Source organism: Denticeps clupeoides, chromosome 9 (genome assembly GCF_900700375.1).
Source record: "Denticeps clupeoides chromosome 9, fDenClu1.1, whole genome shotgun sequence".
NCBI lineage: Eukaryota > Metazoa > Chordata > Actinopteri > Clupeiformes > Denticipitidae > Denticeps > Denticeps clupeoides.
The window spans coordinates 2410744-2427546 of record NC_041715.1 but is presented as its reverse complement, the minus strand read 5'-3'; the positions used below and the strand labels follow the sequence as shown (position 1 = coordinate 2427546).

General features: G+C 48.8%; 1 protein-coding gene across 23 annotated transcripts in view; it reads right to left on the bottom strand.

The window, feature by feature from the left end:
• Positions 1-35: 35 nt before the first annotated feature.
• The window catches only part of stxbp5l (syntaxin binding protein 5L), a 95959-nt gene continuing 79191 nt past the window's right edge, over positions 36-16803 (bottom strand). For 6 of the 23 annotated variants that reach the window (XM_028992288.1, XM_028992287.1, XM_028992280.1 and 3 more), the window contains 9 exons: positions 16286-16339; positions 14333-14515; positions 10075-10173; positions 8111-8353; positions 7662-8025; positions 5451-5616; positions 4575-4686; positions 4027-4247; positions 36-2820 (listed from right to left, as the gene is read on the bottom strand). In XM_028992288.1, the coding sequence (XP_028848121.1) occupies positions 2779-2820; positions 4027-4247; positions 4575-4686; positions 5451-5616; positions 7662-8025; positions 8111-8353; positions 10075-10173; positions 14333-14515; positions 16286-16339 (1484 nt within the window). In that variant the 3' untranslated portion in view covers positions 36-2778. The remainder of the gene's footprint in view (positions 2821-4026; positions 4248-4574; positions 4687-5450; positions 5617-7661; positions 8026-8110; positions 8354-10074; positions 10174-14332; positions 14516-16285; positions 16340-16803) is intronic. The other 17 variants (XM_028992299.1, XM_028992301.1, XM_028992298.1 and 14 more) reach the window with 10 other exon arrangements.

Below are 16803 nucleotides of genomic sequence, written 5' to 3'. Positions count from 1 at the left end.
AAAGAAGGAAAGAAAGAAACAACGAACACCTCCAATGTGTGGACATCAATCAATTTTTATTTAAATTCTGGTTTGCATCAACATATGTTCAGTTCATTTTGCCAGTAACCTCTATAGCACTACAGTAATATCACTAAGAACAGAAAAAAAGGGGACAGAACCCTTAGAAACGAGACAGACCGCGCTGCCACCTTTTGAGAGGACTGGAGGAGAGGGTCGGGGTCCGAGGGCCAACACACACGTCAGAGAAACCAACCACGGTACCATCGGCAGGTAACAGGTACAACGTTTACAGAAGAGACTCCGAACAACAGCTTTTCATTTGTCTTATTTTTCTTTTTTTATTATATCTTTTCCCTGGGTTTCACTGTACAGTTTTTTGTATAAAAACTGAAAACGTACGAACAAAACACCCTGTCTGGATCAGATTTAGTTTTCTTATGTATAATCCACTGATACTGGAGAACACGAGTGTCATGAACAACACGATTCAATGACAGGGGCACTGCTCAAAGACCAGATCCGTTTACACCATGAAAAAAAACTTCCATAAAAACAAGTCCTGCTTTTTTTTTTTTTGTACCATGGACGAATGAATGGTGTGGTGACGTCATAAATGCTTCGTTCTTATTCCTCCACCCTCAAGTCTCTCTCTCTCTCTTTTTTTGCCATATTCAACATTGGGTTAAATAAAAATGTGATGGCACAAAGTCGGTTCTCTCAGCTGGTTGAATGAAAGCATGAGTGAGTGAGTGTGCGTGAATGGGTGGGTGTGTGTGTGTGTGTTCTCATATACAGTTACATGTACAATAAACTCCCGTATATATACAAAACCGAGTACAGAATCCGAGATTGCAGTCAGAAAATAACAGAGAACAGGAAGGTCGGGTTTTATTGCCGCGAAGCACTAAGTTTGTCCTTTGACAGAGGTCAAACTGAACAGTAAATCCAAAAGAATAAAAATATATTCGACTTCGGTTCATAAACACTCATGTTTTTGTTTTTGTTGTTTTTTCTTTTTGATATTTTTTTTCTCTTTATTTTGTAACATGTAACATCAATACGTATATGATTGCCACTGAATGCGGAAAGTTCAATTGAGTCAAAAGTTCATCACTTTTTTTTTTTTTTAAGGAACACTCTCTCGCCTGAAAAAGAAGAAGAAGAAATAGGGAAAAAAAAGAACCCCATAAAACATGGAACAGTTGGTAATAATTCGTACAGTGTTCGAGTGCGGCGGACTGCGGCCCGTTAACCGCGACGCCGCAGAGTCAACAATCACTTTGACATTCAGTGATAAAAGCGGCCGCTTGTGTGAGGCGCCGGGGGCGTGGCCGCACACAGCCACGCCCAGCCACGCCCAGCCACGCCGGCACCCATATCCCTACCAGCAGACGCCACCACTGACAAAGCCACTCACGAAAGGCAGCTGAAGAAAACACATAAACTCACAAACAGAACCGTAAATTTAAAAAGTCCACGTTTTCAAAAAAAACAAAACAAAAAAAAACATCATTCGTAAATAACTTGGTAAATAAATAGGAAAAAAAAAGAAAGCTAGTAGTTTACAAGAGCAGAAGTTCATTATTGTCCCCCGGCTCTGACGTCGAGCCTTGGTGGGTGGAACTTCGTTAATTGGACTGTCTACGACGCACAGTATAAACTCTTCTCTAGTTAAGACGCCCCCCACCCCACTGAGAATATGGCACATGAATTCGGTTATTACATAGCTCTATTGTTATAAACACGTTCATCGGTCATCGTTCAGGCACCGTTTTGAAGTCCCAGGTTCACGTTTGCACTCATTCGCGCTTCCATCCATCTGTAGGAAGGGAAGGCGGGGCCTGTGTTCATTACTCGGGGGGCGTGGCTTTATTAATTAGCAGCTAATAAAAAGGACCACAGGTCTTCGGCGAAGGGGAAGGCAGTGTGGGATACACGTCCTGCCGGAGGGGGGGGAGTGTTTTGTGGTGAAGTGCTGAAGCCTGATTGCTTTACGTTTCTTCTCCCCCAGAGCATTGTGGGTACCGTAGTTTTTGATCCACTGTGACATGGAAATTGAACCCGATGTGTCTCTAGCAATTACACGTTCAGATTAATCAGATAATAAGGTTTATCTCTCTAAATAACGATATGTGATACGAAAAAAAAAAGAGAATGATATAAACAAAGAGTAAAAAGAATATTTTGGCCTTGTAGCAATGCAGGTATACATTTATATATATATTTCAAAAAAATATAAAGATTTAGTTTCTGTTATTGGCATATATTATTAAATAAAAGTTTTTTTTTCCTTTCACCATTGTCTAAAGGAACATGCTGCTTTTTAGTATGGCAGTTTGATGTTTTTATTTTTTTTTTCATATTTTATTGTTTTGTAGTAAGTCATCTATGTTGGTTTTCATGCAGTCTGCTTGGTTTCAGAGTATCTACACAGCCTGAGCCTGTCGAGTTCTCGTGAGGAGACACAACGTCCACCCTGCAAACACACACAGATGGTTGGATCCACACCTAAAGAGAAGGTCTCCGCCCCTCTCCACCCAACTCAATTGGCACATGTCCACCGGCAAGGTCCCCGCCCTGTGTTCTGTACAAGCAGCCCGACGGGTGGCCCAACAGATACAAAGTCACTCAGCGTCACTCTTCCCTCGCTCCTGCTCTCCTTCGCTCGCCGTCCAACCGCTCGTTCTTTAAAAAGACGAGTGAGGGTCCAGTGAGGGTCCCAGGCTGTGCCACGCCCTGGTTGGACAGCAGTTCCGGCCCGCCGCAGTTCCCTTTCTAGAACTGGTACCACTTCTTGTCCTTGCACTTCAACATGAGCTGTGGGGGGGAAAAAGGACGAAACGAGCGGTTAGCGGTTATTAAAAGTTCCCGCTCTCCAGAATCTTAAGTCCTCGCCTCCACGAAGACAAAATGTGGAAACAAAATGTGGAATTGGATGCTGAAAGCCCACTATAGTGTCCTCAATCATGTTAAAGTTTTACCGGATATTTCCTAAGTCACAAAGGCGGGTGCTAGTGGCCTAGTGGGGTAGCACACTCGCCTATGAACCAGAAGACCCAGGTTCAAACCCCACTTACTACCATCATGTCCCTGAGCAAGACACTTAACCCTGAGTGTCTCCAGGGGGGGACTGTCCCAGTAACTACTGATTGTAAGTCGCTCTGGATAAGGGCGTCTGGTAAATGATGTAAATGTAAAATGTAAATGTAAATGCATTTGGTTTCCTTTATGACCTGATGGTGCAGGCGATTTTACCGTCAGCATGTTGAAAAAAAGTTAATTTTGCGAATATTTTAGGAAGGTGATTATATAGTGTTACATCACATCACAGGTATCAGAACTTTTCCCCGCCCACTCGCGCTATTGGAAGCATCGCTCTGGCCCCTCCCCTTGCGCTAAGGTGTGGACTGGGGCAGCGGTGGCCTAGCGGTTAAGGAAGCGGCCCCGTAATCAGAAGGTTGCCGGTTCGAATCCAGATCCGCCAAGGTACCACTGAGGTGCCACTGAGCAAAGCACCGTCCCCACACACTGCTCCCCGGGCGCTGGTCATGGCTGCCCACTGCTCACTCAGGGTGATGGGTTAAATGCAGAGGACAAATTTCACTGTGTGCACCGTGTGCTGTGCTGCTGTGTATCACATGTGACAATCACTTCACTTTTTTTTATTCACACGCTTAAATCTGGCCACCCTATATTAAAGTGATTGTCATTGTGAAACACTGCAGCACAGCATACGGTGACACGGTGAAATGTGTCCTCTGCTTTTTACCATCACCATTGGTGAGCAGTGGGCGGCCATGACAGGCACCCGGGGAGCAGTGTGTGGGGGTGGTGCTTTGCTCAGTGGCACCTTGGCAGATCGGGATTCAAACCGGCAACCTTCTGATTACGGGGCCGCTTCCTTAACCGCCAGGCCACCGCTGCCCCTCACAGCCTTCATGCTCCGTTGAAACTGGCTCCCACCCGCGTCCAAGCGGCATCGGCAGTGTGGATGGTCGTGGACGTATGGGCCGGAGGTCTCACCTCGTGGGCGTGTTTGGAGAAGGTCTCGGCGCTGGTCATCAGGAGCGCGGTGCGCTCCTCCAGCTCCCCGAGTCTCTGGCCCCTCTCGTCCAGGGCGATCCGGGCCCGCGCCAGCTCCCCCACCGCCCCTCCGGCTGCCGCCTTCATGCCCTCCATGCCCGCCTGCCCGGGGATGTGCTGCGCCAGGCTGCGGGACGCCTTTCCCGCTGCTGCCTCGCCAACTGCGGACACGGGGGAGAGAGCGAGGTGTCAGACAGGCGAAGACTAACGGGCGTGTCTGCAGATGAATAGAAATGACGAACGGAAGAGGTATTTTTAGACAAGATGGACAGCATAGTGAACATGAATTATAGTAGACTATCATAATCTGATGGCTGTACGGGTTGATGGAGATGCAACAAAGGGGACGACAGGAACGATGGGGCGATGACGGAATAAAAGGATAATTAGTGATCGAGTTAAATGAATATCTGGCCACGCGGGCTCCACACAATGCGCTCCATTCCCGACGATTGCAGTTTACAATCGGAAATAAGAGACGGACTTACAGAGCTCCTCCCTGTCGAAGGTCTGGGTGTTTCCTCCGAAGAAGCCCTTGAGGAACCCTCTGTTCTGTGCCTCAGGCGTCTCGATGGGTGTGAAAAGCTCCCCCAACAAATCCTTCAATCAATCAATCAATCAATCAATCAATCAATCCAACCAGCCAGGACGACCAACTTAACCAATTTGCCAACCAGCCCATTTAAATGTGAGGACAATGTTTGCTTCTGGAGGAGGTGTTGTTGCGTCAGTTCTGCTGAGATTGTCCAGCCCTTATAGCCTGCTGTGGGGCTGAACGTGTGTAACACTGTTTTCACCTCGAATTGATTGTTGTTGGACAGGAGGTACACTGGTGCAGGTTTCGCTGGACACCCCGTCCAACCTCGTGGTGTAGAATTGGATGTTGAGGTGACTCTCTGTTGCTAATGCTATTGTACATTTATTCCATTCTTTCAGCTGGAAAGGGACGGCTACCACGCACTGCTGATGGGTGGGAGTAGCCTATGACCCACTTACTACCATCGTGTCCCTGAGCAGGACACTTAACCCTGAGTGTCTCCAGGGGGGGACTGTCCCTGTAACTACTGACTGTGAGTCGCTCTGGAAAAGGGCGTCTGGTAAAGGCTGTAAATGTAAATTTATATGATGGTAAGGCCACAGTCCCACCAGCAGATGGCAGCGTGGTGACACATCAGAGGACGTCCAGAGCCATGTGTCCTGCTGCCCGTGCATGTATGTGTCCCGCCTGCTTGGGAGGCAACGTCACACAAAGCGTCTCAGCTCAGTGGAACTGACAGGCGTGACATTTTGACTGAATGGACACTGTCAGCGCTCCACGTTACCAAAGACAACAGTTGGGGGTCCACACACACACACACACACACCTGCAGATTGTCGCACATCTCCTGGCTGTAGGTGATGCGCTGGATCTCGGTGGGGGAGCTCAGGTACAGCGCCTGACCGCCATTGGTGAAGCAGAATGTTCTAGCGATGCGCATGTCCGTCAGGGGCAGATAATTCACGTCCAACAGGGGTCTGAGACTGGGCAGACTGGAGATCACACACACACACACACACACAATTAGCAATGCACTTCTGAAGACTCGCTTAGCTGGTGCATCATTAGTTCCGCTTTAAATTGCTCCAGGAACGTTAACGAGAACAGGATCAGGCCTTTTCATGCTTTATTTCCGGTTTTATTACATATTCCTTTCTTCCAGCACGTTCCTTCATCGTGCTAGCATGCATGTGCAAGCTCTGCATTCAGCCCTCAGCTGATGTCGCTACATCTGTGCTTTCTCGTCCTTTTTCCCGCATCCTTTTATTCACCCGCTTCCGACCTCACTCAACGTAACAAACAACGCAAACAGAGCAGCGGCGCGCCGCGGGCGTGGCCTCGCGCACCTTCACCAAGGTCGGTGTACCTAACCTGAAAAAAAACACCATTTAAAGCACATAAAATGTCAAATAAAAGAGGGTCAGTTGATGGTCCCTGCAGGGAACCCCAGTACCAGGACCGGTGGATGACCCGTAATGACCCGGGGCAGTGGTGGCCTAGCGGTTAAGGAAGTGGCCCCGTAATCAGACGGTTGTCGGTTCGAATCCCGATCCGCCAAGGTACCACTGAGGTGCCACTGAGCAAAGCACCGTCCCCCCACACTGCTCCCCGGGCGCCTGTCATGGTGCCCACTGCTCACTCAGGGTGATGGGTTAAATGCAGAGGACAAATTTCACTGTGTGCACCGTGTGCTGTGCTGCTGTGTATCACATGTGACAAATCACTTCACTTTTTTTTTTTCTTTTAAAGTAATGAGATGCGCGCATCTCGTTTTGGGATGTTTGTAAATGATTCATTTTAATACGATATTAATATTACACCAGACAGGTGCCTGTAATACTTTAATCACCGGCCTTGTTAACTTGTCTGATCCCTTCACTCTGGGCGCAAAAGTGATGACACTGAGATTAAATGGGCGGGGTTAAGGGGTCAGGGGGTCGGGATCAGTCAGCTTCTTACAGCCGGTAGGGAGGGCGGGTCGGCAAGTGCGTCCGGGGGGATCCGGGGATCATCAAAGCGGCGCTGTGACGGGGCTCGGAATCTCGGGGTCACGCGTCAGCCGCGCTGGCTGACACGTTGCTAGGCAACCGCAACTGGATTTGTTTATGTGTTTGCTATTGTAACGATTCGTGGTATATTGAGGCAATTAATCTGGGGAATATTAAAGAAATCAAAACCAATAAGCCACACGAGAGGCGGCTTTTTATCACAGTCGAGGGATTTATTTATTGCTTTAATACCGTCACGCATTACGATTGGCTGCTTCAGATTGGCTGTGTTCTAAATTAACTGCAGGTTATGGGCGAGATCTATGAAGGCTGCTTTATAAAATTGGTTTGTTCTGAAAAAAAAATAAAAATAACGTGGAGCTGTCAATCAACGTCCAATGACGCCAGCGATTATTGATCTTTAATTAATGCTTCTCTAGAGACCAGGGCTAGATGGGAGCTCATGCATGATGAATGCGCCTCTAATTGCCTGATTATGGCTGTCGCTGTGAGCTGCGCTCGTTTGCGTCGCCGTGCTCGTTACCTCGTTAGGCTTCGGGAGGAGGGGCGGGTCGGGGGCAGGGGATGGGGGGGGGGGGGGAGTGTTGTCGGGGTACAATATTTGGCAAACGTAACCCAATTCCCATCAGACTAATAGAGAAATATGCAAACACTCTAACAGTGAGTGCCTGGCACTCTGAAAGCCCTATATGGGCGTTACAGATGTCATGTGACCCCTGGAAGAGTTAATTGTCTCATTCAAATTCAAATTTTATTTGTCACATACACAGTCATATGATCTGCAGCGAAATGCTTTAGCGACTGCTGCAGACCACACTAAATATTGCAAACGTTACACTTTTAAGTCTTTGACATAAAACATAAAATATGTGTAACAGGTAGGGTGAAGGTGAAAGTATAAAGTGACAAAGTATAACAGAAAAAATTGTGCAAGGATTTCTGGGGGTTTTCTTGTCGCGGTAATGGTCGCCATTACCTGAGAATGGCACGGTTGCCGTGACACGTTTGAGGGCGGCCGACGTGGTTACCTCAGGGTCATGACGTGACCGTTGGCGCAGAAGCAGGCGAGGCAGACGCTGTTGCAGAAGGAGACGAGGTCGGCGCGCAGCACGAAGGACGCCTCGGTGATGTTGTGGACGTGCAGGCAGACCTGCGCGGGCATGAGGAAGACCACGGCCTGCCTCTCGGAGCACACCACCGCCAGGTGGCCCTCGCCGCAGTTCTCCTGCGACGACGACGGCGAAAAGTTCACCAGCTTCCTCTTACGCGGCCGCTCGGGGTCCTCCTGGGCGTTGGGGTCCCGCCAAACCTCATAGGGGGCGCTGATGACCGCGCCCCGGAGGTCCAGGAAGCCGAAACGCAGGACTGAGCCCTTCAGCATGAGAACGGTGCCTGTAAGACACAAATCTGAAGGTTTCAGGAGAAACGAAGCTTTGAGAAATGCGACCAATCAGAACCACGCCTTCTCCTTGCTGACCGGTGGGCGCCATGGTGACGGGCTCCTCCTGGCGCTCCTGGTCGTCGGTGGGGATGGACATGGGGATGAGGAGGACCAGGCCGAGGCTGGTGCCCACCCACAGGCAGGGCGTGGGCAGCGCGTCCGTCTTGCGGCCGTAGGACTCGCCGAACTGCAGCGCCGTCACCGCCTCCTTGGTGTCGCGGTCGATGCTGGACACGCTGGAGCTGCGCGAGCGGCTGAAGGAGTTCTCCCTGCTTTCTGCTGGACAGGAAGGGCACAGGACAATCGAGGGTGTCAGAGGCCGAGCGCCAGAGCAAGTGAAGGATGGGCAGAGAAAGATAGATAAAAAAAAAAAATTATATTTCCACAAAATACAAAATGATAAATATGGTATCTGGTGGACGAGAGGACCAAAATTCAGCTGATTATATTTCATACTAGCAGGAGTGGAGGTTTTCTTTTTTAAGTCTATAATTTTACATGTATTTGAACACAAATGAAATAAGTAAAAACTTTTCTATCCAATAAAAGTTTCTGATTCGTCCTGAAATTTGGGCCGGTTTATGAGAGCTTGGTAAACACATTCGGAGCAAATTAAGTTCTGAATCTTCGTAGAAATAAACAATGTGAAAATGTCACAGTGCGACTAAACGTCCATCGTTTTATTCCTTTTTTAATTTGGAAGTTAGACTGTTGTGAACGTGACAAACGTCTGTTGCCAGGTTGGACATTTTTAAAATTAATAAAAAATATAACCCACTTCTGACTGTTACAGTAAGTAGTCATGTTATAAATATGACTGCGATCCATTCATATTCTGGGTATGAAAGCTGGATTTGTCCTACACGCTTCTACAGTTTGACTGGTGATTGATTATTTGCTAAATAATCAATAATTTGCTCAGATAAGTAAAGTAACTAGTAACTCTGACCTCTTTTTTAATATTTTGTACCTTTTGCATTACTGTAATTATGTTATTATTTGTAATAATAACATTTGAGGAGCAGCGTAACAGTACCTGTATTTAAGCACAAAAATTCTCTGCACTATTTACGCCCCTGCTTGCCAGTTACTACTTCTACGGATTATTTTTCACTCGCACACATCATGCATTCTGAACACACACTCTATCCTATACAGCCATGTGACATCATGCTCAAAACACACACACACACACACACACACACACACACCACACACACACACACACACACACACACTCAGTTCTGTGGACCCTCGCTGGCACCCCGTGTTACTGACGGACGGTAAAAACGTCCCTATGTTCCTATGTCCCGACTTGTGCTTCTTTTGAATTATTTAGAGCCTCTTTAGAGCCTCAGCAGCGATGCGCTGATTTACAGGAACAAACCGGTGGAGCGAGGGCCAGGAACGCCAGCATCTCCGCCATTTTCAGACTTTTCTAGAACGTAGCAGCTCCATCGGGAGTTTCCACCCCCATTCGACAAACACTTCATTAGTCTACACATTAATACACACACACACACACACACACACACACACACACACACACACACACACTCATAGCATTTCACAGACCCATAGAAATCCAGCAACTACTTTATGGAAGGACCAGCGTGGATTTTGCAGAAAAACATGATTTTATTTAACAGAAGATGGACTGGACAGACGTCCCTGACAGACATAAGCTGGGACATGAGTGGGACAGAATCCTTCAGAACGTGAGAACGTCAGCCTCGAGAGTGAGCAGCAAAATGAACAGCCACTCTCACACACACACACACACACACACACACACACACACACTCTGTGTGCGTGAGTGTTCCTTATGAGAACGAAAAGGACAGGACACACAACCTAACCGAGACTGGGCCAGTGTAAGCTGTGGAGGGCCCAGCCTGACTGTCTTATGCCCCTCCACGGGTCACACTGCCCCTCCCTGGACTAACAGATGAAGAGGCGTGACAGAAGAGTGTGCAGAGAAGACACACACACACCCTTACCTCTCTCACTCCAGCAGTAGGAGGTAGCGTGGTGCTCATCGTGGGAGTACATACTGACCCCGTGCAACTGCTGGAGCATGGCCCTCCGAGACGCATAGCCTGTGGGCCAAACAGCCGCCCCGCCCCCCAACACAGAACCGACACACACACACACACACACACACGGAACCGGAGCAACCGGAACAGACCAGACAGAGAGAGGGAGAGAGTCATCTGAGCTGTGAGGGAAGAGAAGTCCGCTCCTCTAACACACCGGCGGCGTCCCCTAACCTGGCCGACCTCCGTTTTTTAAAAAAAAAAAGGTCCCCACGATGTCCAAAAAAACCTTCTACCTGTCAGGTTCTGCCTTTCTAACCAAAAAGAAAAAATGCTGCACGCGCACGAATGGTACTTGTTTTTGATTTGACAGGCGCCTGTGACACTTTTCCGCCCGGGCAGCATCCGCCCTGACAGTTTAGGCACCAGGAAGCAGCCAGTTTGCAGTCTGCGGATCACACTTCATGTGTGTGTGTGTGTGTGTGTGAGTGAGACCTTGTTGGGTGTTTGAAAGTGGAAATCTGACAAGACACATGGAAGCCCCAAGGGGGAGCGATGCAATTCGAGACAGCAGTTACACACACACACACACACACACACACACACATATAGGGACACACTGACAAGTAGCCCAGAACTTCCAACACATTTGGCTCATCAACCTCGTTCTTGATCCCAAAGGCCAGTAAAGCCCAGAATATTGACTCTGGCTCAGATCGGAACAGCACCAGCCATCACTGCCACGCCCCTCACTCATACAAACAAGCCTGTTCATTAATGCTACATCAAACTTGTCTTCGGCATTTATAGAAACAACCGGATAGAAACAGCACGTTGGGGTGTGATTATTTCTGACGCCCAGAAACATGACGGGGGGAGGAGCCTGAAAGCATGATTGACAGCTCTCACACACTCTGGAGGATTTAAGCCCCCTTCTGTCAATACGTGTGTAGGTGCAGCGCAGCGTCCAACTCCTCCCTTTGTCCTCTCCCCCAAACAGGACCACACCCACTACCAACACCAAAATGGAGGTTGTCTGGTTTTAAATATGAGTTTATGTTATATACATGATTTTTTTTACACTATTGATATTTTCCCAAATTCTTAATTCCCTGTGTTCATAACATTCGAGGAAAAATACATTAAATTTCATTAAATTAACAATGCAAAACTATTTCATCATTGACATACTGTATAAACAGATATTTGACTCCTATGTTCTAGATTAGGTGAAAAACTGAACCATATCACCAGTTGAAAGTCTAAAGTCTTCAGGTCAGATATTAAAATGCAGATTAAACCCAAGTTAAGACCAAATGGCCTTTTGAAAGCTTGGTCCGGGGAAAAATGCGATTTGTCACTTCGAGAAGTAAACAGCGCCCGGGCCTGAATATTCCACGGCGGCGCGGGGTTGTCCCTCCCGTTCGTCGTTTCGTCCCCGCACTCTGCTGTTCACCCAGCTTGGGTCCCTCTGCCCTTTCCCGCGCTCGCCTCTCTCCCTGCAGCACGGCTCATTACGCCGGGGCCGCTTCGTCTTGCTGCTAATTGACCTTTAATTATTCCTGGGACCCCGCTGTGGCTCTGCCAGCCTGTTGCCGCGGCGACGGCCACACACGTGCCCATCGCCACGAACGCCGACGTGCCGGCAGGAGGCCCTTCAGCCATGTTGAGGAGAGGCTGAAGAGTGTGTGGGATTGGCGGCAGTTTTGAATGAAGGCCTTTGTCCTCCCTCCTCCGCGCACAACGCAGCCGAATCCGGGCCCGGACGCGCGACACTGACGGCGGGACGGAAAATAATAGAACGCGGTAATGGAGAGCCATTGACCTCGAGGCCAGCCCATCGCTTCGAGCCGTGCGTTATTAAATACAGGATTGTGTGGTTTCACCCTCCTTGCTGCTCAGATAATACACCTCCCTCCCTCCCTCCCTCCCTCCCTCGCTCTCCTCTCATCTCATCTCCTGCAGTTGTTTTTGGCCTGAAGCTGCAGAGAGAACGTAAGGACCTGTCTCCTTCTGCACATTTTCTGTCTGAGGCGGTTACAGTGTCTTCTGCATTTATATTAAAAGAGTTTCGTTCTTTAATTCTGTTGTTATAGGGCCATTTTCTGCCCCCTGGTTTTGCATTTACATTTCATTTACATTTACAGCATTTACCAGATGCCCTTATCCAGAGCGACTTACAGTCAGCAGTTACAGGGACAGTACCCCCCCCCTGGAGACACTCAGGGACAAGTGTCCTGCTCAGGGACACAATGGTAGTAAGTCGGATTTGAACCCGGGTCTTATGGTTCATAGGCGAGTGTGTTACCTACTAGGCCACTACCACTCTTTTGGGTGCGGGTTTTGGGTGCGATAACATCTTAAACTACTGAATGCATTTAAGAAGCGTGATGTTGAGGCCGTTTCCAGACAAGACGAGGCTGCGGACCTTTCTACTTGAGACGGGATAAGATGCCTAGTATGTGAAACGGGAAATATGTTTGTGAGTCTAAAGATGCATAATTGTGTAGGCCAACCTCTGAGAGGCTTGAACCAGAAGACCCAGGTTCAAACCCCACTTACTACCACCATGTCCCTGAGCAGGACACTTAACCCTGAGTGTCTCCAGGACTGTCCCTGTGACTACTGATTGTAAGTCGCTCTGGATAAGGGCGTCTGGTAAATACTGTACATGTAAATGTAAATGTTGTTGGAGGAACCCAACCTGGCAACGCCTGTTTTCCCCTCTACTCTGTCCCCGCAGACGAGGCTGAGGCGTGAGAGACAGACATCACAACTGGTTGTGCAGCCTGTCAGGCTGATGGCGTCCACGAGCCCGAAACGAGCCATTTTAACACAGCCCACCCCCCTCGCATCTCCGGCTACGCGTCTTTATCTCAATCATCCATGTAGAAGCTGTCACCTCCGTAAAAACGGACCAGCTTCTAATTTGTCGGAGACGATAAACGCCGAACAACAAGTGTTCCAGATGACAGACAGCCGGTCTAATGTCCATCATCTGGTGCCGAGCGGAAGCCGGGACTTCGCTGACCGCTCAGGCAGCCACAGTTGGACGAGAGGGGACAAACGTCGCTGACACACACACACACACACACACACACTGCAGAAACACACGTAACACTTACACGTTCATTCATGTACAAGTCACACACCTCAGAGCTGAACACAGACAGAGGGACAATGTCATGGCAGCCTCGCACATTTTGTGTGTGTGTGTGTGTGTGTGTGTATGTGCCTTTGCATTGAATATTCTAGCAAAAGAAAGTAAAATCATATAACACAAAAGTATCAAAAGAAACGAGATAACAGAAAAAAAAAGTCTTTTCTTCCTCTAAAGAAAAGCAGGAATAGAGGCGGAGAGAATTGTGTCCTCAGCCGCTCAGGCAGTACTCTGTCTTTTCAGGACCCTGAATCTCCTGTAGTTACTGCAGAGAGGCGTGGCCACGCCTCCGCGACACTCTGCTAAACACTCCGACATAATAAGAGATGAAAAGCTCCGACATCTCTGTGAAAAATGCCTTCCCATTGTTTGGTGCACTTTTCCGTGTTCCTTTTCTACTTGGTCATGCGGAAACTTCGTGGAGACTTTCAAGCGTTGAAACAAGACATGTGAAGTCAAAATGTCTGAAATGCTGAGAGCAAAGCCGACCAGGATCTATATGCCCCGTGGGCCGCTGCATCGCAACATTTCGACTTCAATGCTGAACATTTCAACTCGTACAAAGGAATAATTCGGCCATGTTCAACACGCGCTCGGTTTCAAACCATTTGAAGTCATTTATGGCACAGAAACAGGCAAATATGAGGCATTCATTACTTAAAACTGGTGGTTTCTTCCCACCGTCCAGTTTGGAGAGCATTTCAAAACTAAAATTTGGGGTTCCTTTATTTGTTCTGATCCAGGAACCTAAACTTCCTCGTTGTTCTACAAATGGCTTCAAACAGTTGGAATCCTGGTTTGAATTGGGTGTATGATGATTATTCCTTCAATAGTCTCGTTTTCAAATATAACAGAAATGGCATGAAAAAACCTGATGGAAAAAAGCGATTACTCATCCCAAATTCCAGCCAACGGAGGGAGGGAGGAGCGACGGTGGCGCTCGCCAATCCGCACCGCCGCCACCCCCCCGCCGCCGGTGGCCGGCTGCATGCACTGAAGGAGATGGACGGGCGTGCGAAGGAGAGGAGGAGGAGGAGGAGGAGGGATGTAGAGGGCACACACCTTCCGCGTGCGAGGACACGGGCAGCGATATCTCCATGCAAGCTGCGGACTGAGCTTTTCGGAAGGGCGGCCGCCCGGGACCCCTGCGAGCGAGGCGCGGCCCCTCGGGGCCCCCCGGCCCTCGGGCCCTCCCCGCCGCGCAGGCCTGGGAGCTGGAGCTAGTGCAATGGCCGTTCACATGATCTGCAACAACGGCACAGCATTAGCAGGAACTCGACCAAAAAAAAACAATAAAAAAAAAAACTAAAGGAGAGAGAGGCAGAGATTAGGGTTCATCTCGAGAGGAGAAGAAGGAGAGAATACAAGCAGATAGACAGAGAGAAAGAGAGAGGAACATTGTCAGCATTCAAAACTAAAGTTCCAAAAGTAGAAAAAGTGAGAAGAAGGACATGGAGGAGCAACTCAGCTAGCAGGATCAGGCATTAAAAAAAGTGTTTTTATTTTTTTCCATCCTCTGTACAATGACACCCTACTCGTCACCATCCTCCGCTCTGCTGTTCGGTCGCCTCGGCCCGAAAGGGACTCCAAATTTACGCCGTTCTCCGAATCGTCACCGCCTCTTTCGGGCCGGGTCACTCCGACCTTCCGGCTCTGGTGCTCGTCTCTGGTCGCCAGATACAGTTTGGAGCTCGGTAAAACTGACCCATTTACATTTACATTTATGCCATTTACCAGACGCCCTTATCCAGAGCGACTTACAGTCAGCAGTTACAGGGACAGTCCCCCCCTGGAGACGCTCAGGGTTAAGAGTCTTGCTCAGGGACACGATGGTAGTAAGTGGGATTTAACCCGGGTCTTCTGGTTCATAGGCGAGTGTGTTACCCGCTAGGCTACTACCACCCTGTACACCCGTCACATGGACGTTTCCGGATTACGTTCACGTGTTCATTCTGTGCACAGAGGATGCAAAATAAATAAATAAATAAATAAACAAACGGGCATATTCTCGGGGCGTCCGTGACCCGGTTTCACTCAGACTGGCGCCGGGGACCCCTGTCTGAGCAGAAGTGGGTCTGAGTCGGGGTGTTGCGCGTGTCCTCTCGGGACCATGCACTCACATCTTTCGGGGGTCAGCATCGCATTTTTCACCAGAAACTGAGAGCTCGCCAGAACACCACGCTGACCAAGCGAATGTCCAAATTCGATTGCCGAATTGCCAAATTGACTTGATCAACGTCGAGTTTCACTGCAAGCTTCACCCACACTTCGCCTGTACAACCCCGTCAGCTTGCTCTCTGTCGTGATAATGAGAGGCTTAACGCTTTCCCTGACCTACGACCCCTTCTAGAACCTTCTCCACGTAAGCTCCACCCTGTGAAAGGAAGATTTTTTAGGAACATGGCACAGTAAAACCATACGGACAGAAACAGGCCACTCAGAGCAGAAGTCCTCAGCCGGAGCGAGAGTGGGCGGAGCTTCGCCGCAACAGCCAGGGGGTGGGGGGATGCATGGGTGCCACGGGTTTCTGATGTCCAGTCACAATGGGCAGGCGCATGGTTCCAACCACAATGCAGAGTGAGGCGGGATGGTCCAATCATGTGAAAGCATGGTTGCCGGAGAGCGGAGGATGGGTCGCCGAGGATGGAGCGCGGCTTTTTTCCGACCAGGATGAGGCGCGAGGCTGGGTCGAGTTAGAGGGGGAGGGGCCAGCCAGATTGGCGAGAGAGAGAGCGGGTTCTCACGCTGCCCGCGCGTCATGAGCATGGGGTGCACACTACCTTGGGGAACACTTGCAAAATGTACATTCAGAAGATGGAAACATGAACATTTCACCACGAGGGCAGAAACCTGCACCCGTCACACAGGCCGGAATGGCAGAGAGGAGAGACTCCCAAAAGAAAGGAAACAATGATAACGATAAAATTAGATTCAAAAAAGGAGGCAAACGTGATTGATGAAGGGGAGGAGCGGAAAAAAAGGCAAAAGTAAACTGCACGCTTTCGCCTACCGTACCAAGATCAGTCTTAAGATCTGTTGGCAGACTTAACTTTCTGCCAGGTCCCTTTACTGAAACGAAAGACATAGGAAAGAAAGGGGCAGTTAATTGCTTCAAAAACGAAAAGAGGAACGGAACAGAACAGGTGAACGGATGAGAAAACAGAACTCCACCAATGGGAGGAACGTCCATTTTTTTTTTTTTTTTTTTTGCTCAAAAAAAAAAAAATGGAAAAAAAAAAAAAACGAATCATTTTGAGTTCATGCAATATGCTGACATCGTACCAACATGCCTCACTGTACTCCAACCAACAGACCACAGATATCGTACCGCACACACACACACACTCAGAAACAGACAATCGCACGCGTCCACGTGTTCAAATTCAGCCCTGAAGAATAAAAACTGCGTAGTCCGTTATTAATATTTCATCTCTTTTGAGGTTCATGAGGCTGAGGTACGAAATCTCTGTGGTCTGATGTTTTTTTTTTTTTGTAACACACTCACTCTCTCTCTTGCACACACACACACACAC